Raw genomic sequence first — 25,248 nt, 5'->3', positions numbered from 1 at the left:
GGACAGTAGAGAGGAGGACGTTGTTGACCAGTGTCAACAGCTCATCACCCGCTACTTCACTTTAAGGTGGGTGACAATGTAAAATGTACCCATTGTCTGATGATGTCACTGTTGGTTTGAAGGTGTATGTGAAATTTCTGACAGTAGCTGGTTGTGGACTCAGTGGTGGCTGACACTGTTTATGTGACAGTTCATTTGGGTACTTCTACAGGATGTGTATGTTGGCACTTGTTGACCATTGTGATGTGTGCATGTGTGCTTATCTTGTTGTGAAGTGTTGTGTGATATCTGTGATGCCACACCCAGAGTAGTGAATGTTGTTCTGTTGTGTTTTTCTAGGTGCTTTCAAGCTCTCCTTGCGTACATTCACTCCAGACTCCTGGTACATTGTATTCATTTTGAAAACTGTTCATCCTGGAATAAAGACAGAGCAGGTACAACAACATGTGTGTAAGGAGTTGTTCATATACAATGGTGACTTGTGCGGGGGTGAACACTTACAATGAGGTGATTAGTGTAGCAATGAGTTTACAGTTATGGTAAATGAGACATTGATTGTGGTGACCCAGTCCAACAGACAGATGCCATTCACAAGGCAGTGTGTGGAAGGATAGTCCAAAAAGCCGATGCAGTGGGAAAGAGGGTTGCCATCATGACTGGCTCCGTGACTGGCATTTGGCAGGTGCTTTGCCAACAGATACTCCCAGGTTTTTTTTTCGTATGGCCCCTTTGCAACTTGGCAGGGGGGCCTCTGCTCGGGGCTAGTGGGGTCTGAGGACACACCCCTCTCAGTGGCTGCAAGGGAGGATGGTGAACTGTCATCCTGCAGACTACCAGTGGGAGGGGGAGGTGTTGGTTGTGGCACAGGCCTGTCCCTCAGTACCGCCACTAGCTGGCCCAAGAGGTCCAAAATTTGGCCCATGCGGGTGTCCATGGACCTCATCAGCAGGAGGAGCTCACAGGAATCTTGTTCTGACTGGCCCGTTTGTCCCTGGGCCCGTTCATATGCCCCAAGTCCTCTGTGTATGTGGTCCAGGGATTAGGGTCCCAGACTCTGGTCTTTTGTGGGTGACCCTGCCCCTCCCACCTGCCCTGCTGCCACAGACCTGTTGCCTCTCCATTGTAGGTACCCGCATCCTCTCCCTGCCCTTCTCAGTCGGTGGGGTGGTCATCCTGTGGGACAGGGAGAGTGTTGCAGGAAGCTCTGGTAGTGGTAGTGGAGGACGCACTGGCCATAACAGCAGTGGTCTGCAGGGAGGTTGTTGTAGCAGCAGATGTGTTGGGGGAGACGATTGAGTCCTTGGACCTGTTACACCCTGGAACACCAGATGGGCCGGCTTCTAGCTCCTCGTCAAAAGAATCCTGGGAGTCAACATCTGAGAGTCGATGTTCAGGGGGGGACTGGCTCTGCAGTTTGCTGGTGTTGTCCCCTGCAGTCAGTTCTTCCTCACCTGTGGGTCAGATGGGAAATGGTCATTGAAGTGCACCCCGCAAGCTCTGTGTTAGTTGTGTGCCATTCACTGTTTGTACACTACACAGTTGACTGACCATCACATTGTTTTCTATGTTCACTACTGTGCCTCCTGACATGATGCAGTTGTACATGCATCACTTGTCCATGGGGTGAGGTGTCAATACATATCATGCGCCACATGCATAATTTGTGATTACAGGGACATGTTGACATCTAGGGACTAGCGCAACATATAATTTCAATGAAGAATCTTTGTTAATTTGTATGACCTGGCAGACGTCACATCTGGGCATGGACTGGCCATTGTCATCTCCTGCATACCTTTGTCTTGTCATGTGCATATCTGGATTCGTACCACCAACCATGCTTTCCTATTTATCACATGTCCTTGTTGCTCCATCCCCATGGCATTACACATGTCAATCAGTGCTGTGCATTATTGTGCACAGATTTTCTTCTACATGTACATTGGTGTGCTACACTTTGGTTGATGTGATAGTTTCCTTTACTTAGCTGTGTGCACACTGTGCATGGCAATAGGATTGGTGTGCATATTTGTGCAATGAGAGGGCTGGTGTTGACATATGGCACCATTCTGTTTGTGACGAATGGATAGGTACATGTACTGGCTACCTACCTGTTATGTTTTTCAAATTTGGCTTTGTTATGTGACACATCTGTGTGTGCGTGGTGGAGGCTTACATCATGCTCAGTGGTGGCACAAGACAGAATAATATGTCTACCTACCTGTTAGTTTGTTTGTAGTGATCCATTAAATGCCACATGCATCTGGATGGTATAGAGAGATCCGGCTTGCTGTACTGGGGACAAGGGTGCATAGTGGGAGTAGTAGTGCAGGCCTCCCACCCACAAACACCCTCACTGTGAAGATGGCAACCTACCTGTTAGTTTGCTCAGGGTAATGTAATGGCTGACACATGCTTCTGGGTGGGGGATTGCTCCATCCTGCTCAGGTGTTTGACAGGGTGCATGGTGGAAGTAGTAGAGCAGGCTTCCCACTCACAAACTGCCCTCCAAAGGAAGACAGCTTCCAACTGCTTCTGGGTGGGGGAGTGCTCCATCATGCATAGAGTTGGGACAGGGGGTGTGGTGGTAGTAGTAGTTGTACAGACCTCCCTCCTCCAAACAGCCTCCATGGCAAGATGGCAACCTACCTGTTAGTTTTTTTGGTGTACTGCAATGGCTTCAAACTGCTTCTGGGTGGAGGAGTGCTCCATCATGCTCAGGTGTGGGGCAGGGGCGTGGTGGGAGTAGTAGTACAGGCCTCCCTCCCCCAAACAGTCCTCCATGGCAAGATGTCTACCTACCTGTTAGTTTGATGGGAGTAATGTAATGGCTGACACATGTGTCTGGGTGGGGGAGTGCTCCATCCTACTCAGGTGTAGGACAGGGTACATGGTGGGAGTAGTAAAGCAGGCCTCCCTCCCCCAAACAGCCCTCCATGGCAAGATGGCTACCTACCTGTAGGTTTGATGGGGGTACTATAATGGCTGACACATGCTTCTGGGTTGGGTGGGGGAGGGCTCCATCTTCCTAAGCTGAGGGAGAAGGGGGCCTGGTGGGAGTTGTAGTGCTGGCTGCCTGTACACATGCCCCCATGGTAATGTTGCTAGCTATGTTTGGGGTGAATGGGAGGGAGTTAATGTTGGATCTGTGAGACATGTTTTTGGGAGTGTGTGGTGCAGATGAATGGAATTTGTCATAGGTGTTGTAGATTTGTGTTTGTGCAAGACAGTACATAGCAGTGTGGTGGTTGGTGGTAGTCATTTGTTTGTACATACCAGCCTTCACTCCACCGGGTACTCCTGCGAGACTCTTTGGATGCAGTATAGCAAGCACCTTCTCCTTCCATGCAGTGAATGGTTTTGGTGGAATGGGAGGGCCACCGCCCGTCCTGTCAGCCAGCTCACAGTTCTTGCTCCTCTTCTCTTTGACAACCCCCTTCAGGTCATGCCACCGCTTCATGATTTTCTTTTTTGATTGTGGGGTGGTCCCTACTGCATTGACCTTCTCGACTATCCTTGCCCATGTGATCTTGTGCCAATGGTGTCTGTTGGACCAGGCTACCAAACAGTTGTGCTTCCACTTTGACTATCTCATCTACCATAACCTTCAACTCATTTTCTGTGAATTTGGGCATTTTATGTGTAGCCATGGTGTGTGGCGTGCAAAGTGGTTGTGGGTGCAGGGGTTTGAGTGGTGGGTGTGGTGGCGATGTGTATGGTGTGTGATGTACAGGGGGTTAGTAGTGCAGGTGTGGAAGTGCTGTCTATGGTGTGGGTTGTGTTGTTTGCCTCTCCTTTGTGCCATGGTGTTGGCCCCTCTGTTGTGCATTGTGGTAAAGGAAGGGGCTGGTTTTATACTCAGCTATGTGGGTGTGTCCAAATGGGGGCACGCTGTCAGGTGTGTTGTGCGGCTTGTCCTGGGATTTGTATTTTTATTTTTGCCATGTGGTTGTGCCATTTGGGGTGTGTTTTGTGTTTTTGGGTGGCATGGCAAGTTTGCTGTGTGCACTTTGTGGCCTTATTGTCGGTTTTTTCATTCGGCCGCCATATTTGTCACGGAGCGTCTGAAGCAGTGGATGTGCTGCAGCTCTTCCACCGGCTCTCCCATTCATCACTGTTGGTGACCGCGGCGGTCAAAAACGTACCGCGTGACCGTCGCCATCCTAATAGACCCCCAAGCGTGGCATCCATCTATATAAAAAATGTTTTAAAAATTGAAGTGGGGCAGTGCTCAACTAAAGCATGGCACCCGTCCATGTAAAAGTGTGCAGTTCTCAAATAAAGCACGCGCCCGTCCATGTAAAAGTGAAAACAAGAAATGAAGGGGGGTGCCGTTCATGCAAGAGTGAAATCAAAAAATGAAAGCAGGCATTGTGCTCAAATAAAGCGCAGCGCCCGTCCACATGAAAGTGATAAAAAAAACATTAATACATTATTAAAGAAATAGGAGTCATTAGGATGGTGGGCGGATCGCCACCACCGAGCCGGGGGTGGCGATCCACCCGCCATCCCAACCTAATTTACTCCCACCATATTATATTAGCTGGGGTTTCGCAGCAGACGCAACGTGCGTCTACGGCTTTTCCGCTTTCACCGGCCGGGTGGACTTGGCCACTAATATGGTGGCGGTGCCTGGTAGGATATTAGAATGTGAACGGAAACTGGCCTTTCCATGGCGGCGATGCCACCATGGAAAGTCTGGTGAGGATTGGCTTTGGGGGCCCGTTAAAGTGCACTTGGGGGTTACTGCAGTTCCCTGCACAAAGTGGCAGGCACCGCGTGGTGCCTGCAACATGGTGCAGGGAAATTCTGTGCATGGCCTTTTACCATTGCGGATGGTGCTGCAGCCAGCAGCACCGTCCGCAATGGTAAAAGGGCAGGATGCGCCACCAGTATGGCCAGCGCATCCTAATTGGGCAGGTGGGACCGCCGCACGTCTGGTGGTTGGTCCCATCACCATTATGGTGGTGGGCAGACTGATGCCACCCACCATCATAATGAACCCCATAGTCTTTAAACCAAACACATAAAGGCCCACAGTGTAAGTAAACTGTAGTTGGCCAGTGCTCCTTGCCAGAAAAATGAAGTGATGTATCGGAGCACCAACCAATAAAAAAACAGGGAAGAAGAGCAACACAGGAGTGCACAAATGGTAACCAGCAGGTGTGATTGCACTCTTTGTAATGATTACAGCAGGTCTTTCAGACAGTGTGAGTGCGCTCGACCTAACACTGTGCAAAGCACTGTGCTCACCCATCGCAGCTCTTAATGAGATGCTCCCTTCTGCCGGTGGATTCAAATTGGGCTCACCAGCAGTCAATCTTGGGGACAGGCACTTATTTTACAAAACAATTTTCTCAAATATCGAGGTTGAAATGTCGACTTATACACATATCGAGTTTGAAATATCGTGATTCCGAAATATTGACAGCAAGAATATTGTGGTCGAGAATATCGGATTTAAGGTAAGAAATATCGTTTTTAAAATATAGAAGCCATTAATATTGTTTGCAAAAATGTATATGTTTAAAATATCGATTTTTTAATTAGTCATGTATTTTAGTTTATATTTTAAATGTATGTGATGTAATTTTTTGTGTAAGTATTGTTTATGTTTTTAAGATATGGGTTACATTTTTAGTAGTTATGAATTTTTATATTAATTCTATTTTGCATTTTTAGTTTCGTAGCGGGTTGTGGGTTTATAGGGGAATAGGGTTGGAAGTAATGTAATTATAATAAATTATTGATTATTTTTTATTTAATTTTGATTTTATAGCGTTAAGTATGGGAAGTAATTTATTTGTAATTATTTAGTAATTGATTGCTAATATATATTAATTAATTGAAAATTAATCATGGTAATTGTGTAATTATTTTTAGGTGTGTGTTGTGGGGATTATAGGGGTAAAGGGTGGGAAGTAATTTTTGTTTAATTAGTGAAAAATGAGTTGATCATTAATATTAATTAATCAATTCATATTTTATTAAGGTATTTGTTTATATTTTTTGTGTATGGGTTTTATTTAAGTATGGGCGAATTTTGCAAATTTGCGGTTCGCAAATTTGCAAAAAAATCGGAGAATTCGTGGATTTCTTCGCGAAATCACAGATTTTTTGGCAATTGCACTATACTCAACTGGAGTACTTTCTAGTGCTACATCGTTGGGTAAATGTATTGTGCTTTTCCTACACTACAGCTGCGTAAAGGCCCAGAAGAGTTGTCTCCAGTGACCCCGTGTGTCTGTAACTTTGCCACCGCGCCCATAGGCGCCGAGGTCCCTCGAGTGAGCTGTCCATCACAGTGGGGGAAAGGGCGGGAAGAGGTTGCATAGCCTAGTGTGTGTGGGGCCGGGCTTCAGTGCGAGTTCACATGCCTCTTGTTTATAAAGGTCGGAGACCGATCAGAGCAGCAGATCAGGAATAAGCTGTAAGTGCTACCTCGTTGGGTAAATGTATCGTGCTTTTCCTACACTACAGCTGCGTAAAGGCCCAGAAGAGTTGTCTCTAGTGACCCCGTGTGTCTGTAACTTTGCCACCGCGACCATAGGCGCCGATGTCCCTATTGTGAGCTGTCCATCACAGTGGGGGAAAGGGGGGGTAGAGGTTGCATAGCCTAGTGTGTGTGGGGCCGGGCTTCTATGCGAGTTCACATGCCTCTTGTTTATGAAGGTCCCGCCAACCAAACCGGAGGAGGCATCGCCATCCCCCACAGAAACACTATCCGCATCACGACCAACACCGACGACACCCTCGCCACCGCAGAGCACCTGCACTTGCAGATTCACACCAACCCCAAGACCACCCTCAGAGGAACCCTCATCTACAGACCCCCGGGACCACGCTCACACTTCAGTGAGGCCATCGCAGACTTCATCAGCCCGCTCGCCCTCGCCTCCCCCGACTACATCCTCCAAGGAGACCTCAACTTCCACCTGAGAACGACCAGGACAACAACACCACCGCCCTACTAGACAACCTCGCCAACCTCGGATTCAAGCAACTGGTCAACACCCCCACCCATTACACCGGCCACACGCTCGACCCTGTCTTCTCCTCCAGCAACCACATCTCCTTTAGCCACACCACCGAGCCACACTGGAACGACCACAGCTGCGTACACTTCAACTTAAGGACAACAACGACCCACCACCGCCCTCAACAAACCCCCCGAAGATGCTGGAGCAAGATCGCCACCGACCAACTCACCACCTCCTTGCGCCTAAACCCTCCCACCAACACCACGGACCCCAACGAAGGAGTCCGCAGCCTGACACATTTGGATCACCAACTGCGCTGACACCCTTGCTCCACTGAAAAACCCTCCCAGCAACCTCAACAGCAAGAAAGCCGCGTGGTTTACCAACGATCTCAAAGACTCCAAGAAATCCTGCCGTGACCTCGAGAAAGCCTGGCGCCACAACCAGTCAACGGATAGCATGACAGCCCTCAAGAACGCCACCCGCAATCACCACCAGCTGATCCGCACCACCATAAGGTCATCCTTCAGAGAACAACTGGACAACAACACCCACAACAGCAAGGAACTCTTCAACGCCGTGAAAGAGTTCTCCAACCCCAACGCCAGCGACAACGACGTCACGCCTTCTCAAGACCTCTGCAACTCTCTGGCCACCTTTTTTCACCGTAAGATCGTTGACATACACAACAGCTTTGGCGCTCATAACACGTACCCCAACACCGAACCTACACCCCCCACCACCACCATGTGTGCCTGGACTCAGGTCAGCACGGAAGATACCACCCACACGATGAACACCATCCACTTGGGCTCCCATACTTTGGGACATCATCAACAACTCCTTCATATCCGCCACCTTCCTGGAGAGCTGGAAGCACGCAGAGGTCAGCGCCCTCCTGAAGAAACCCACCGCAGACCCCTCAGACCTCAAGAACTTCCGTCCCATCTCGCTCCTCCCCTTCCCTGCAAAAGTCATTGAGAAAAACGTCAACAAACAGCTGACAGCCTTCCTGGAGACGAACGGCTCCCTCGACCCATCGCAGTCCGGATTCCGAGCAAACCACAGCACCGAGACCGCCCTCATTGCGGCCACCGATGACATCCGGACCCTGCTGGACAACGGAGAAACCGCCGCCCTCATCCTGCTCGACCTTTCGGCTGCGTTCGACACGGTCTGCCACCGCACCCTGACAACCCGCCTCCGCCACGCCAGGATCCAAGGAAAGGCCCTGGAATGGATCACCTCCTTCCTCTCCGACAGTACCCAAAGAGTCCGTCTCCCGCCCTTCCTCGCAGAAGCCACCAAGATCATCTACAGCGTACCTCAAGGCTCCTCACTCAGCCCCACCCTCTTCAACATCTACATGAGCCCCCTCGCAGCCATCACACGCAAGCACAACTTCAACATCATCTCCTACGCCGACAATACCCAACTGATCCTCTCCCTCACCAACGACCTCACCTCCGCCAGAGCCAGCTTCCAGGACGGAATGAAAGACATCACAGACTGGATGAAGCTCAGCCGCCTGATACTGAACTCAGACAAGACAGAAGTCTTCATCCTCAGCCCATCCATCTCCGCCTGGGACGACTCCTGGTGGCCCCCTTCTCTGGGCCCCCCACCCAAGCCCACGGACCACGCACGCAACCTGGGCTTCATCCTTGACTCCTCCCTCACGATGGCCAGGCAAGTTAACACCGTTACCTCCTCCTGCTTCTTCACACTCCGCATGCTCCGTAAGATCTTCCGCTGGATCCCCACTGGGACCATGAAAACGGTCACCCAGGACCTCGTCACCAGCTATCTGGACTACGGGAACGCCATCTACGCTGGGACCACCGCCAAACTACAGAAAAGACTCCAGCGCATCCAGAACGCTTCAGCATGACTCGTCTTGGACATCCCCCGACACAGCCACATCTCCGCCCACCTGAGGGACCTGCACTGGCTCCCTGTCAGCAAAAGGATCACGTTCAGACTCCTCACCCACGCACACTAGGCTCTCCACGACTTGGGCCCCGAATACCTCAACAACTGCCTCACGTTCTACACGCCAACCCGCCAGCTCCGCTCCACCAGCCTCGCCCTCGCCACCGTCAGACGGATCCGCAGAACCACCACCAGAGGAAGATCCTTCACCTACCTGGCAGCCAAGACCTGGAACACCCTCCCCACCCACCTACGACTCACCCAGGACCATCTCTCCTTCAGGAAGCAACTCAAGACCTGGCTTTTCGAGCAGTAGCAGCCCCCTCCCCCCCAGCGCCTTGAGACCCTAGCGGGTGAGTAGCACGCTTTACAAATACTTTTGATTAATTGACTGATTGATTAAAGGTCAGAGACCGATCGGAGCAGCAGATGACTGACCCCCTATCCTAGAATGACGAAAGCGGGGAGTGGCCATCAGGCAGTGAGATGCAGATCGTAGGGATCGGCGGGGGTGTAAAAGGACACCGTTTCTTAAGATAAGCGGGTCCTAAATCGTGCAGAGCTCTGTGAACTAGAGTAAGGGCCTTGAACTGCACCCGTTGGACCACGGGCAGCCAGTGAAGGTCATACAAGTGTGATCTGATACTTGATCTCTTAGAGATGTTAAATAAGAGTCTGGCCACCGCGTTCTGGATCAATTCCAGTTTATTCACCAGGTATCAAGGAATTCCAAGGAAAAGCGCATTGGCATAATCCAAGCGGGATAGGATTAGTGCCCGAGCCACCATTTCCTTCGCCGGCTGGGGGATCAAAGGGAAGAATCTGCTCTGTGCCTTAAGCGTGCCAAAGCAGGCGCCCATTAATCTCTTGATGTGTTCCGAGAACCTTAGATCCTCCCTGAACCAGATTCCCAGGTTCTTAGCTGGACCACCCTCAGAGAGTGGGCGGGGGAAATCAGGGGGCCACAAGGCTTCTGTGAAGAGTAGTGGAAATTGGCCGTAGAGCAGAATTTCGGATTTCCCCTCGTTGCACTTGAGTTTGGCCTGTGCAAGCCATGTAAACACGACTGCCAGGCAACTCTATGCAGTCCCAGTGCCCAGGTCGGGGCCTTTCCAAGTGAATCGAAGCTGGGTGCACTTTGGAATGCGGGGGGTACCATAGGTACCCCCCATGTGCACCCCCCACCCCCCGGAGTCCCAGGGGGCCCGCAACAGGCCCCCGCAGGGATTCTCTGCATGCCTTTCCGCGGCCACGGAAAGGCATTCCCCAAAGCCCATCATAATATGGCTGGCGGTGTCTAATAGACACCGCCACCATATTAAACATTTTCCACCTGGCCGCAAGGCGACCAGGGCGGAAAAGCAGCAGACGGTTTTTCCGTCTGCCGCGTCCCCCGCCATACTAATATGGCGGTTGGGAAATGGGTGGCGGGCGGCAAAGGATGTCGGGTGGATCACCACCGCCCTCATGGCGGTGATGATCCGCCTGACATCCTAATGGGCCCGAAGATTTTCCAAACAATGGACATACCAATACCACTGACAACACACCTTTTTAGTAATTCCAAGATCTACACACACATCCACTCATTCACCAACAATCCTATACGGACACTCATACATGTAATCACTCATCATATGTACTCATACACCTATACATCCTGTTACACATTGACATTCATCCATAGAGTTACTCACACACATAGTCACACATGTATACAAAGTATCAAACATCCATTAAATTGCATATACAGTTAATCACACACCACCACACTTACTGGTACATAAACTTACACATACTGACTCTCTTAAGCAATCACTTATAGAAACACAGACTAATTTATAGAGGAACTCTGCCAATCTCTCACTCTCACATATACTCACTTATATACATACACTAAAACACACATATACTAGTTTGAAACATATGTAGTCTATACTACTATTATAAAGAGAGAACTGTGTCCTTTGAGCCAGGTAAACTCAAAAAGTACACCACCAATCCAACCACCTAAGACATCTTTGAAAACGTCAGGGCAAGCAGAAGGACATAGGCTATATAAAAATAAAAAATATACATTCTTTAAAAAATTTACGAATAAAAAAAAAGTAGTCCCTTGGAAGTAGCGCCGGCCGCGATGTGCGTGATGACATCGGGAGCGCGGGGAGGAGCAGCGTTCAGGAGCAAGAGGAAGAGCGGCCGACATGAGCGCGTGGAGGAGCTGCGGACAGGCGGGGAGGAGCGGCGAGCGGACAAGCGGTGAGGAGCGGCGAGAAGCGGAGGAGCAGTGGAGAGGTAAACTCAGCAGCCCGGGGAGGAGCGGCGGATGAGGTAAGTGAAGCAGCCGCTGGTGCGCTCCAAGGGACAGGCGCGGGCCATGAACACTGAGTGCTCAAAAAAGCCTTTTCCTCAAAGTTGGGACGTCGGGGAAACAAAGCGTGGGCAGAAGCGGCCAGGACCTACGACGGGCTGGGGCCATGAACACTGAGTGCTCAAAAAGCCTTTTCCACAAAGTCGGGACGTCGGGGGAAACAAAGCGTGGGCAGAAGCGGCCAGGACCAACAAAACGGCCACTCTGCTGCGCCTCTCCTGCTGCGATGCTACCCCCAGCCCCTTCTGCCCCCGGCTGGTGTTATTCACACAGCTCTGATGATGCACCTCACGCACGGGGCTGACGCAGTTATTATTCACACAGCTCTGATGATGCACCTTAGGCACGGGCTCACCGCTGTTATTATTCACACAGCTCTGATGATGCACCTCACGCACGGGGCTGACACACTTATTATTCACACAGCTCTGATGATGCACCTCAGGCACGGGCTCACAGCTGTTATTATTCACACAGCTCCGATGATGCACCTCAGCACTGGGCTGATGCAGTTATTATTCACACAGCTCTGATGATGCACCTCAGCACGGGGCTGACGCGGTTATTATTCACACAGCTCTGATTTCATTATTTTGCATTCTCAGCAGCCATGTAAACAGCAGAACAAAATAAGCAACGGAACGGAACATGATGACTACATATCACTGAGGCATAAGCCATGTTTCGCTGTTCTTAATCAAATAAAAAATGTACACAGAAAAGAAAGCTAGGATGTGTTATAATATCCTGTTAACATCTTTCTGTAAAGCCTCATACGAAAAAACCCTCAGACCATGATTTTACATATTCAAAACATAACACCTCCCTCATCCACACTGCTCTCCCAAGACAATACCCATAGGTGTTTGTAAGAAATATTTGATCTTCCCTTCACCACTGAGAAAGCAATGAAATTTCAGCGACTATAGTGACCACAGTGGATAAGTGTGGCTCACTGGTTAGAGCAGGCAGACCCTGAAGCAGAGGTCAGACCCGGGACCAGGGTTCAATTCCCGACGCGGCAGGGTGTTGAGCTCAAATGTCCACGGACTCGATAATTCTCGCTTCGGTGCCTGACCTAATCATGGGTTCACACTCTGCAACTCTGGGCATTAAGCTTGCTTAATCTCCACAACGGCCCCCCACGGCGGGATGCCTGGCTTTCACCTTGGGGATGCCCTATAGGGGCTATCTCACAGGGAAAAGCCAGGACGGGTTCCCAAGGCAAGCGTGGAGATACCCCTTCGGGGGTCGATTCAGGCGCTATATAAGAAACTAATAATAATAATAACTTCTTGGGGGGATTATCTATACTACTATTATAAAAAGAGAAGTGTGTCCTTTGAGCCAGGTAAACTCGAAAACTACACAACCTATCAAAACACCCAAAACATCTTTGAAAACGTCAGGGCAAGCAGATGGACATAGGCTATATTAAAAAAAAAAAAAAACGTTCTTTAAAAAATTAATATTTAGAAAAAGTAGTCCCTAGGAAGAAGCGCCGGCCTGAGTTGCATTTTATTATATATATTTTAGTATATTAAATCTAATTTATGTGTTCTATTTTATATTAATTGTATTATTTAACATATTTAATATTTATTATTTTATTTTTTATATATTTGTATAAAATTCGTACAACTATATTTTTTACATCATTATTTTTTTTCTCAATATTTTTGTAGTTACCTGTTTAAATATAGGGAGTAGATATTTTTGCATTCTATATTTTTACATCGATATCTTTCACTTTTTACTTTGATATTTTGTCAGTAAACCGTTTATGATATTTCTCCTGTTTGTAATATGGTGTTAATAGTATGTACTCACAACCAATTTGACAATTATTGTACAACTTGCGTCAATTCAGGTTTCTACATTTTACTGGCATTAACCCACTTCTATGAAATAGACTTGCAATGTATTTTCAACTCAGTTCTCCATATTATGGAACACAGGCCAAATATCCCAAAAATATGGAACATTAACAACTATGTACATTTCTAGCTTTATTGTAATGAACTGGTGGCTGCCAACCCACACCGTTAAGCCACAATTTTCAATGCAACATAATTAGCCCAGTTTTCTGAACTATGCATAGTTGCACAACTGTCCAATATACCACATGTGTAGTATCTACTTTCATTATACTTTGATTAGATATATTTGTTATGCATGCACAATATATTTTGGATTTGACGTCATAACATACAAACAAAACTAAATGTGCCACACCAGCAAAGCTCAGCTCCTAAACTCCACCAGTCACTTTGAGGAAAATGTTTCTTTCTCTTTATAAAAACTGCTCAACCTTACCTATAAATAAACCAACTAGTAATTCAGAGACCAAAGGCGACGTTTCTGCTCGTTTTTCTTCCCACGGTTTGCCTTTTTCTGTTCAGATTTCTGCCCTCTGCTTTGCTCTTTTCTGCCCTCTGTTTTGCCTTTTTCTGCTAATTTCTTCCCTCCTCCCGCCATTTACCTCTTCCTGACACTGAACAACCTTACTGGAGGCTGCATGGCTATCCAATTGTCCAGGCCCTCATGCCACCTCCCCCTGCAACAGTTCTCCTGTCTGGCTTGCCCGAAGTCCGCTACTCTCTGCTGCCTGTCTACCTGCTGCCTTCTGTTTTTGCCACCTCTGCCCTCTCTTGCTTTGCTTTGCCTTTTCTGCTCGTTTTTCTGCCCTCTTTTTTGCCTCCTCAACTCATTGTTTTTCAGCCCTCCGATTTCCTTTTCTGTTTGTTGTTCTGCCACCTGTTTTGCCTTTTCTGCTTGTTCTTCTGCCCTCTTTTTGCTAATTTTCTGCCCTCTGTTTTGCCCTCGTCTGCTCTGTTTTTCCTGCTCATTTTCTACCTTCTGTTTTGCCTTTTCTGCTACTTTTTCTGCCCTCTGTTTTGCCTTTTCTGCTCACTCATTTTTCCACCCTCTGTGTTGCCTTTTCTGCTCATTCATTTTTCTGCTCGCTGTTTTGCCTTTTCTGTCAATTTTTCTGCCCTCTGTTTTGCCTTTTCTGCTCATTTTTCTGCCCTCTCTTTTGCCTTTTCTGCTTGTGCATTCTTCTGCCCTCTCTTTTGCCTTTGTTGCTAATTTCTTCCCTCTTCCCACAGTTTCCTCAAGACCTGGCTTTTCGATGAAGCCCCTGCACCCACAGGTGTAATAGTGCTGTGCTTTACAAATGCTGTTTGATTGATTAACAAAGCTCTCTTGCAAATAATGACCCCAATTAATCTAGTTATGGGGCAACGTGAGCACAACATGGTGGAGTAAGGTATTTGGTATTGTTCAGTGGGCATAATTATCACTGTACTCCCAGTGCATAATATGCCAACACATTAATATCACAAACAAAGAAAAATACTTTTCAGTGCTTAGAGGTCCCTTAAACTTTAGTTTCATTTGGAATTACTTGTTGAATCCCAGGAAATACCTGAACAGCTAAATAATGTGGTTGGGAACTTATGTGAATGTGTATTGCTCTGGCCAATCAACACACTATATAACTCCTGCCCACCCTTGTCAATCTCTTTGCTCTCAAATGCCAATCTGTTTTTCCGAGAACAAGCAACAATTGTCTATGCACTACTAATGGAAATCGTTTTCCTTCTCTTTTCATTAGAAAAGTCTTGTTGATAGCAGCTCTACAGATGGACACAAACCAGACAGATTAACAGGAAAGATTGAATTTAAAAACATCCTCTTCTCATACCCAACAAGACCTGATGTTCAAGTAAGGGTATTACACTGCGATATCTGTGTACCTTTTATGATTAAGTGGATGATCCATGAATTATGACAGATGATTTCGATTGGGTTTGCACTGACTGAAACATCAGACATTGTCCATTTAAAACCAGACTCAAAATATATTACGCAGATCACTATACCATGAAAAGACTTAGGGGGGGAACATCATTTATAACGAAACTTTTACCACGCACTACCATTACAATGCAGGAATTACAACGAAAGTTGTTACAATGACTTTCGCTGGAGGGCGCTGTTGGATAGGGAATAGTTTAATTTTCTATCCAACACCTTCCCTACTATCCACGGGGACTGGAGTTGGAATAGAAAATTAAACTATTCCACTATCCAGCGCCCCCCAACGCAAGTCGTTGTAACGACTTGTGTTGTAATACCTGTGTTGTAAAGGCATGCGTGGTAAAAGCATGCGTTGTAACGTCATACAACCGACTAAGGGCTGTAATCACGAAAGAAACTGTTACAGTACATGTGGAGATCTACACCTCTGCCTGAACACACCTTGCTGTTTTATTCTATTCACATACATTCCCAGAAGTACACCTAGAAAGCTGCACGTGTCACAGGTTTCTAAGATTTCTTCTGGGAATATCATGTGGCCTTTTCTGAAGGTTCCTGTTAGAAATGGAGTCTCTAGTGGCAGAGGTATGCACCCTGTCCAAGCAGGGACCACCACTGTAGTCAAGGTAAATCAGATATGCATCCTAAATTAACCTCTGCTCACATTTTGGTAGCTTGTCACAGAGCAGTCAGTCCTAACTTAATGGTAATGTGTAAAGTATTTGTGAAACATGTTAATTATAGTAACACAGTGAAAACACCAAAAAAGCTACCACACCAGTTTAGAAACATAGAGACTATTTATCTGAGTAAAACAAGACCACAGTGAGAAAAATCCAATGAGTAGAAGTTGAGATATTAATTTTTAAATATATAGGGGCCTACTAGGATGGCCCTAGCTGTGCTGGGACTGGCCACCAGTGGTGCGGCGGTCCTGCATTGGCAATTAGGATGCCAGGGCCATGGTGGCTGCGGCACCTCCCATACACATCATTGTGGTGGGAGGTGCACACAGCACCGCCCGCCACAATGCTGTGGCTGCACATTGTGCATTTGCATGCACAACGTGGCAGGCACTGCGCGGTGCCTGCCACGTTGTGCATGCAAATGCAGGGGGGTACAGCACCTCCCACTACCCAACATCCTGGAGGCCCGCAACGGGCCCCCAACTGCGCACACCGCATGTGCTGCCATGGAAAAGCTGCCTCCTGTCTGCATCGTAATATGGATAGCCGCCGCCATATTCAAGCCTTTTCCGCCCGGTCGAATCGTTGACCTGCCATAAAAGCGGCGGACGGTCTTCCCGTACACCGGCGTACCCCCAGCCATCATAGCATGGCAGGGGGTGAATGGTAGGCAGGCGGGAGGTAATGTCGGGCGGATCAGCACCGCCAAACGGGCGGTGGCGATCCGCCCGACATTATAATAGACCCCTAAATCTGAAAACAGTGCTTAGAAGTCACTGGCGGTTAAACATGTTTCTTGAGGTCGCATGAGACAAGTCCAAATCCAAAGTAAATGCAAACCGCGATGGTGGGCAGGCCAGCTACAGAACCCACACAGGGTACGCTGAAATAGAACCTTGTATGGCGCAAATCATCAATGTTGAGAATACGATACATCGGGCCACTGAGTCAGCATCAAGGTTCCCAGACTGTATCAAAGTATCAGTGCTGCACCATCTTTAAGCTGTACAAGATCAGACCTGCATCGTAGTCGAGCTTTGCACCCACGTTATCAGCAGTTTGCCACTGAGACAGCATTGAAGAGTACTGCGTTGATTTTTCTCACACAATTGGGTTGATGTACCAGTGTTTGCAGGAAAACAGCTGCAGAACCCACTTCTGAGGCCCAGGACTGGAGGGGGCACCGCAGGAATAGATAGGACGCACAGATGGCAGAACCCAGCAGTACCAGGAGAGGTGTAAGAAGTCTTTTGCATCCCTGAGACTTCAGAACTCAGGAGGCAAGCCAGCATGCCCTTGGAGAATCTTGGCTTCAAGGATGTAGAGAGCAGTTCCATTCTCTCTCACTCCCAGGCAGGAAGCAGCAGGCAGCAGGATAACACAGCAGAGCAAGTTGCAAAGTGGCAGTCCCCCCTACAGCAGATAAATCACTGACAGCAGGCCGACACAGCAGAGCAAGTAGCAAAGTGGCAATACCTCCTATAGCACAGAAGCTCTTCTTCCAGGGAGAATGTCCTTGGTTCCAGTTGAGTTCTCATTTGGTGGTGTCAGGGGTCCAGTACTTATACCCAAATGAGCCTTTGAATTGAGGGAGACATCAAAGAGGCCTTTGAAGATCACAAGGTCAGTGCCTTTCCTGGCCTGGCTCCAGGCAGACTACAGGGGGAGTGGGGTATGGAGCATTTGTGTTGGGACAGGCACAACCCTATTCAGGTGCAAGTGTCAGCTCCTCCTTCCCAATCTACTTCAGAAAAGCACATCAGCCTGGTGATGGATGGTCTATCAGGATGCAAATATCACACCACAGCTCCCTTTGTGGGACTGTCTGGAGCAGGAGTCTCCAAACCGGTCCTGGAGGGCCGGATCCATGCCAGATTTCTTGGATATCCCCATTGAGATACATGTAGTTATTTTAAAAATCTGGCATGGATCCGGCCCTCCAGGACCGGTTTGGGGACCTCTGGTCTAGAGGGAATGCACAAAGCCAGCTGTCACCGTAACACAGGCGTGTATTCAGAGATAGTCAGAGGCTCAGAATGGTTAAAGTAGGAAAATGTCAACTGTCTAAACATGCCATTATCAGACCTACTATTTAAAAAACAACTTTACTAAAATATGTGTTTTTAAATTGTGAGCCCAGAGACACCAAACTCCAAGTTTCTTTCTTCTCCAAAAGGTAAACTACATTTAAAAGATGTTTTAGGGTATTCCCCATGTTATCTTATGGGAGAGACAAGCCTTGCATAATTAAAAAAAAATATTTAGCAGTTTTCACTACCTGAACATGCATAACTCAAAAGTAAGTAAATAAAAGGGATTGTTTGGGCCTGGCAAGTAGTTTAATCTAGCAGGCCAAAATGGCAGTTAAAAACTGCACACACAGATTCTGCAATGGCAGGCCTGAGCTGGTTAAAGGGGTACTGAGTGGGTAGCACATTCAGTGCAGTAGACCAACTAGAAGCGTTTAATTTACAGGCCCGGGGCTTTTTACTAGGGACCTATAAGTAAATTAAATATGCCAACGGAGGATAAGTCAACTTTACCATGTTTCGAGTACAGAGTACATGCACTTTACCACTAGTTAGCAGTAGTAAAGTGCCCATATTCCTAAAGTCAACAAAAATGAATTCATCAAAAAGGGAAGGAGAGTGCAAAACTTGTTGGGGTGACCCTGCAGAAAAGGCAATTTCCAACGGTTTCTTATACACGTGTGTGTAGTTTTCCATACTGGAGTGCTCCAATAGAGGGAATTGAGCCTTCTGTGAAGACGTATTTTTATTCTTACTCCATCGTGAAAAGCCCTTCTCCCTGCACTCCCACCACATTCTCCTTTCCATCCTAAAAAGGGGACTTACCCAGGCTCTCTGAGTATATCCAGTTTAAAAAGGAGATGGAGAGAAGAATGAAATGCCCACAAATGCGCTTTTCTATGCCATTCCCAAACTACCATGCATTAGAACTCAGGCTACCCACTAAGTCAGCTGGATTTACTCCTGCAGATATGGATGTGCCTGCACTTGTGGTAGAGTGTTCTAATGTAGGCCATCTGTACACACATGCCAGGAATATCTTTTTGAAATCCTGACAGGATTAAAAAGGGACCCCTTCCTGGATAAAACCACTGCTTCCTCAAAGTGCAAATAACCTTAATCTGTGGCACAAGAGAGTATGCGTTTGGCCACGGCAGCCAAAAGTGCGGCAGCACAGGGAGAGTGCAGAACAGTGCCGCATCTTACTACATATGGTGCTATTCTGCTCTCTCCCTTTGAATTTATACAAAAATCAGAATCATCATGTGTTGTGGAAAAATACAGTAATTTATGGGAGAAGTAGAGGTAAATATATGGACAAATAGCAGATCTTTATACATCAGTTTCTCTGCAATATTTGCCTGCTTAAGTATTTGTAGAAACACGAATGGCTTCTAAAGTTATGGGACCGCTTTTCCAAACCACCGGAAATGGACAAACATAGTGTAAACTGATAAATGTCTTTCAAAATATGAAATATTCACTTCAGCAATGCTGTCATGTACTCATTGAGGCCTGCACCTGAGGCAGTGGGGATAATGCGATGTAGATGAAATGAGGATACACATTTCAAAAATACTTACACTATATTGTAGACATCACATATGCTTTTTTACAATCTGTACACACTGTTATGGCAGACACTGACCTGCAAAATTGGTCTAATTTTTATTTTATTGCCTAGCATTCCTTTATTTGTTTACTGTAACCTGCCATACCGCAATATGTTCATGTCAATTTGGCAATTGTTCGGCCTTATTGATAGGCTTTAGCCATTTTATCACCTAATGTTTTGCTGTAATATTTCAATTATGGTTGATATCTAAATTACATTTTCAGATTCTTAACGGTTTAAACCTAATTGTTGAACCTGGAAAGACCACTGCTCTTGTTGGTGCCAGTGGCTGTGGGAAAAGTACCACGATTCAACTATTACAAAGATTTTATGATCCTCTGGAAGGGGAGGTAAGATTTTTTGCTTTGACACACTGTATTCATTCTGTTAGAAGAAATAGCAGTAACTATTCTGCCAGTTACTGCCGGAAGTAAATTGAAGTATTATGTAGTGAGGTTGACTAGCCTTTGCTATGCAATACCACCACATTACCTTAAATAGGTCCTTTGGATTCACACTACTAAATCCCTAGGTAAGTGCTGGTAGGTTGGCACAGAGCAGTCAGGCTTTACTTGAAGAATATGTGTTAAGCATTTCAGGGTTCCAAAATGGATGATAAGTAATAGACCAACCCAAAAAATTAGAGCAGGGCGTGGCCAGGCTGCCGAAGGAGTAGGACGCGCCTGACGGTGTCTCCGCTCTCCCGCAGCTGGCCCGTACTTATCTTTTGGCATTGGGACCCGTGGTTGGTGTCAAATCCTGCTCCTGCCCGCCGCTTGTGCCCTGCTATCCTTTGCAGGTGCATGCTGGGGCGGATCACCCAACTTAAATATCAAGACCCGAGGATTAGAAACAGTGGGGCTCGCTAACTTGGGCTCAGACGATCAGCCCCCAGCCTGAGGGCTGGGGGCTGATCACTGACCTGCTCCGGGCCCTATGCAGGGGCTGTGATGCCTGCCTAGTCTTGGGCAAGGCCCTCATGGCTGCCACCTTCCCAGGGTGCAGATACAATCTGCCTAACTGGAACTGTCAGTGTCATCTTGGGGTCCTATTGCCTGATGGTGGTTTCGGCTGCCTGCCCTCTCAGGTGCTTGGCGCCTCGCCTTCCGACCCAGGTGGGATATGAAGGGCTGTACGGGCCCCAGATGACTTTGCATTGAACCCCCTGTTGCTCACCAGCGTAGGACCTGGAAAGAGACCTGTACACCAGCTTCCCTTATGGTGCCTAGGCCTAACTGAGCGCAGTGGGGGAGCAGCGGCAAGTCTACTCATCCCCTGAGCGTGCCTGTATCAAGGAGTGGTGCGACCGGGATGGAGCCTGCCGGTGGCCTACCTATTCTGCATCTGAGGCTGCTATTGGGATCAGCTGGGACTGACACTAAAGCGAGAGCCTTCATTGGCACACATCCCCGCACCTGACTGCGGCTTCGGCCCTGTGGAGCACGGGGTGATCAGCTGTGCTATCAGGCAGTGGGTATATTTCCTGCCACCTTCAGTGCCGGCATGTGTGGAAGTCTGCTGCTTGGGCCTGCGAGCCATCGTTGAGGAGCAGGCCTACACAGGGTTATACCCCTCAGGGTGACTGCTTTGGCTTCTTTCGCGCCTCTGCACCTGCTGTAAAAGTGGTAGCCCTGTCTCGAATTTTGGGCTGGCTTGGTGTTCGGCTCCAGCCTACATTCTGTGGCAATATTCAAGCGATTTGGCTGATGGTGAGAGCCTCCTAGAGAGGGCAGGCACAATTGGTCACATTTTTGGGCGTGGAGGGATCACCCCTTTCCTTATGGATGTTACTGGAGGATCAATCCTTGTACTTGGGCGACAGTGGAGAAACCGGCCTCTCCAGAGCCTGAATACACACACCGGAGAGACAAATCTGGGGCCTATCTCCAGCTCCGCCCCACTTAACCAAAGGATCGGGCTGCTTGGCTTCCCACTTGAGCTGTTTTTAGCATACCAGCTCATCTTTTGGCCCGGACATGGACCTCTCTGTGGGACCTCTCACCCCCCTTGCTCCCCATTCTGATCTCTGGGGTGTCGCTAGGATCTACCTGTGGACTGCCTCTTTTTGCCCCAAGATATTTTGCTTCTAAAAGGGAGTGACTCTGGGGGAGTGATGGCCCTCCATGCCCCTTGGTCCCTTGAGACATTGGATCTATCATCCCCTTGAACGCTGATCCTAGAGCGGTATTGCCCGCCCCAGCCCTCGCCACCCTTCTCTAGAGTCTCTGTGGGGTGAGGAACCCCGGGAAACATACAACGCACCAAAGCCAGAAAGGAGACACCTGCTGCTTCCTCTAGAGATGTCACTGTCCCATCCATGAGACTGAAGTAAGGCTGCTCTGCTTCGGCCCCACCCGACCCACCGTTGACCCCTTACCCTGGGGAACCAGCTTCGAATCCTTTCATGCACGCCTTCATAACTAACTCTCTACAGGAAATAAAGGCAGAGAATGGCTCACTTAAGTCAGAATTTAAAGCTTGACTCCATGATCTCAGGTGCGATGTGGTGGAAATCCAGGGCAGTGTAGACCATCTTAAACTTACCCTGGACTCACGGACAGAGGATGAGGAGGACCTATGGCGTAGGATGAACATCTTGAAGGAGCAACATATAGAGCTTCAAATAAAGCAGGAAGGTGGAGAAAATAGAAGTAGGAGGAACAACTTCACATTAGGGGGATCCACAGGGGTGCAGAGGGGTTGGACAATATGATGTACATGGCGGACCTCCTCCACGCAGTTAGAGGAGATGACAATGCCTCTCCACCTGCTGTAGACAGAGCACACCGGGTCGTTGCCCCGCTGACTGGCTGGGAGTGGACCTTGTGCCTGACATTCTCACCCAGGCGCACTCCTTACAGAGAAAGAGGCAATCCTATGTGCTGCCAGGGACAAGGCGGAGCTCACCTACAACAGACATCGCATTCATATTTTCCAGGACCTCTCCGCGCTGACACTTTGACGTTGCTGGGACTTCAAAGCAGTCACTTAACATTAAATACCAATGGGACCATCCCTTTGCCCTGATCTTTACATAAAAAGTCACACTCAGATTGCTTCGATTACTGCAGGAGGCTTAGCAACTGCTCCACATCACGACGGACTCTCGCCCCACCAGGCCAAACCTGCACCATCCTCTGCCCAGAGACTCTAGGGGTCCAGAATGGACAAGTGTACCATGCTCAAGACGCAAGCCATAGGCCAGGGGAAAATCAAACTTACAGGCCAAACAAGATATCATACATCACTTGCGCTCCATGGACGACGCTCAATCTCCAAATCATTCTCTTCCGGCCTCCGTGGCACCCCTCCCAAATACACCTTTATTACCGATGCAGCCCCCTAAAGTGCTCTAGCTACCCCGCGGCCTGCCCTGAGAGCCTCCTCGCTCTGGCATGCAGACAAAAGATGTACGATGCATGATCACTGTGCCTGACAGGACAATGCTAACCTCTAAGAGGAACTAACCTTGCCTAAACTGCTTCTCTTCAGCCATCGCCTCTTATCACAAGAGTGACTCATGCATGGAACTGACTCTCTCAGGTCCCACAAAGGACTTTCCTTCTCCTGTGTTCCATGGCTGGCTGCTGGGACCAGAGGCCGGTTCTTGCAAAGAAGACTTTCACGTCAACCTGTCCCCATGGGGAGTGACTTCCTCAGAATGGACCTGGTTCCCACCAATGGACCATTCCGTGACTTAAATGACTCTCTGTTGCCCTGTTGGCCTTATTGTATTTGTATTGTTGGTTTACTCTTTCCTTTCCCTTCTATTGTGGCCCTCGGGCCCTGGGTTTTGATGGCCACTCTAACTCTTTCATGCTACCTTTCCTCGCCATGGGGGGCGTGTTTCACTGCATGCTGCTAAACATGTGGGATCAAACACATTGCAGCTTTTCTCCTATTCTTACACCTACGGGCAGCGGGGCTCCTCTGTTCGGACAAGGATTGGCGACTGCTCTTTGTAATGCCCCACACAAATAATCATGAAACATGTTAGATTTCTCTTGCTTAACGTGAAAGGTCTCAATGCATCAAATAAGCGCAGTCAGGTCTGGCGATACCTCTTGTTGCAAGACCCAGATATCATCTTCCTTCAAGAAACGCACGTCTTACGCCAAGACACACACCGTGTGGCACATCTCAAACACCCAACTCAACACTAGGCGTCTTCTACATCTAGAATGGCAGGGGTCACTATTCTCCTGAAGGCGGATCTCAATTTACAGGGGGCTCAAGTGGCATGTGACAGGGAGGGAAGCTATCTTAAAATCAAATCTCAGGTCAACATCAGACCGCTTACCATGACCAATATCTGCACCCCAATCAATCACAGGACATATACCTTAGAAACCTCCTCAAGAACCTAGCCTCATCCTACATCACCAATGCCAGTATCTGACCTCAACACAAGCTTCCTGAAGCGATGCCGAATCCATAGATACCGATTTTGGGCACCTAGTCTACAGTGCGGCTGTGAACGCGTTCGCTGACCCCTGGGCGGTCTGCTCCGTCTCGCTCTGGAGCCTGCGACGCGGAGGCCCTCATCAGGAAAGTCCGAAGCCGCGGGGGCTTCGACGTTGGTAATCCAGGTAGCAGATGATACCGACCTGCTTCCGCCGCCCATCTGCCAGTGAGTAGCGGACTTGCGGGTTGAATCCCAGGGTCGTAGCACCAAAGGCATTGGTGCTGGGACGCACTTGCTGGTGACGCTGTCAGAGCCTCTGGGGCTGGTGCTGCGGCTTGGGAGTTGGGAGCAGGATGTGCTTTGCTGCGAGGAGCTGTGGGAGCCTGTCAGCGGGGCTCGTCTGCAGCGGGCGTTGAAGTGCCAACGTCGAGAGAAGAGCAGAATTGCACAGCGCGACCCACACCAATACTCCCGGTAAGGGCTGGCTATTGAGGACCGATCCCTGGGACGACACCATTTGCTTGTCATGGATGGCATAGTGACCACTGCCATTCTGTCCCGCAGCCCGTGTGCCGGCCACGATTGAAGCACAGAACCCGAGGAACTCATGGAGAAGTGAAAAGCTGCCGCATGTACACTCAAGAGGCACTCATAATCTTGCACCGCAGTAATTGCAAGTACTGCATTTTGCCCAACACTAGCTGCGACACCTGGTACCAGAGGTCATTTTGTAGTGCCTGCACTTAGCGCTTAATCAGCGGCGCTGGGCCTGAGCGGTGCCTGAGTCACCCATACCCTGATAATCAGCTGTCCCCCCTGGACCATCCAGCAGCAATTTGGGGCCTCCCCCGAAGGGCCTGAACCACCCGACACCCACTTTGCATCTTTGCTGCTGCACGGCGATGCTCCCTCACCCATCAAGGTCGTAGGCACGATACACACACAAGCAGCCTGAGGTTATAGCTCCTGCTTATATAGAGGCCGAGAGTCTTGCATCTGGGCACAGTCCTGCTATCACTTATTTTCATCAACCACCCTGTCATGCGGCCGGTCCCATGGGGTGCACCAATACCAAACAAACCAAAATTTCGTTTGAAGCGCGCAAGCCCCCTAAGTCGTGCTCTGAAGAAGACTCAGATGCCATGGACCCGCCAGAGGAAGACTGGAAGGCGATTCTACTTGGCATGCAGCAGAGTCTTACATCTATTGATGCCAAAATATATACGATGAACGCTCGGATGGACTCAGTCATCACCGGGCTGGGGCAGCATGAACAACGCCTCAAGGAGGCAGAGACTTGAGTGTCTGATTTGGAGGACGGTGCCAAGACGAGCAAAACCCAAATGTCACAGATGGAAAAATTATTAAAGGTAATTGCTGATAAAAATGTGGACTTGGAGGGAC

General features: G+C 48.6%; 1 protein-coding gene across 1 annotated transcript in view; it reads left to right on the top strand.

The window, feature by feature from the left end:
* LOC147688945 (ATP-dependent translocase ABCB1-like) overlaps positions 1-25,248 on the top strand; it is a 1,419,218-nt gene that overhangs the window by 528,362 nt on the left and 865,608 nt on the right. Inside the window, exons 11-12 of the mRNA XM_086941842.1 lie at positions 14,903-15,013; positions 19,664-19,789. Of these exons, the coding sequence (XP_086797968.1) occupies positions 14,903-15,013; positions 19,664-19,789 (237 nt within the window). The remainder of the gene's footprint in view (positions 1-14,902; positions 15,014-19,663; positions 19,790-25,248) is intronic.

The sequence above is a fragment of the Lissotriton vulgaris genome, chromosome 10 (genome assembly GCF_964263255.1).
Source record: "Lissotriton vulgaris chromosome 10, aLisVul1.2, whole genome shotgun sequence".
NCBI classification, from domain to species: Eukaryota; Metazoa; Chordata; class Amphibia; order Caudata; family Salamandridae; genus Lissotriton; species Lissotriton vulgaris.
Note: the sequence above shows the minus strand (reverse complement) of the source record. Positions and strands in the feature narration are given on the sequence as shown.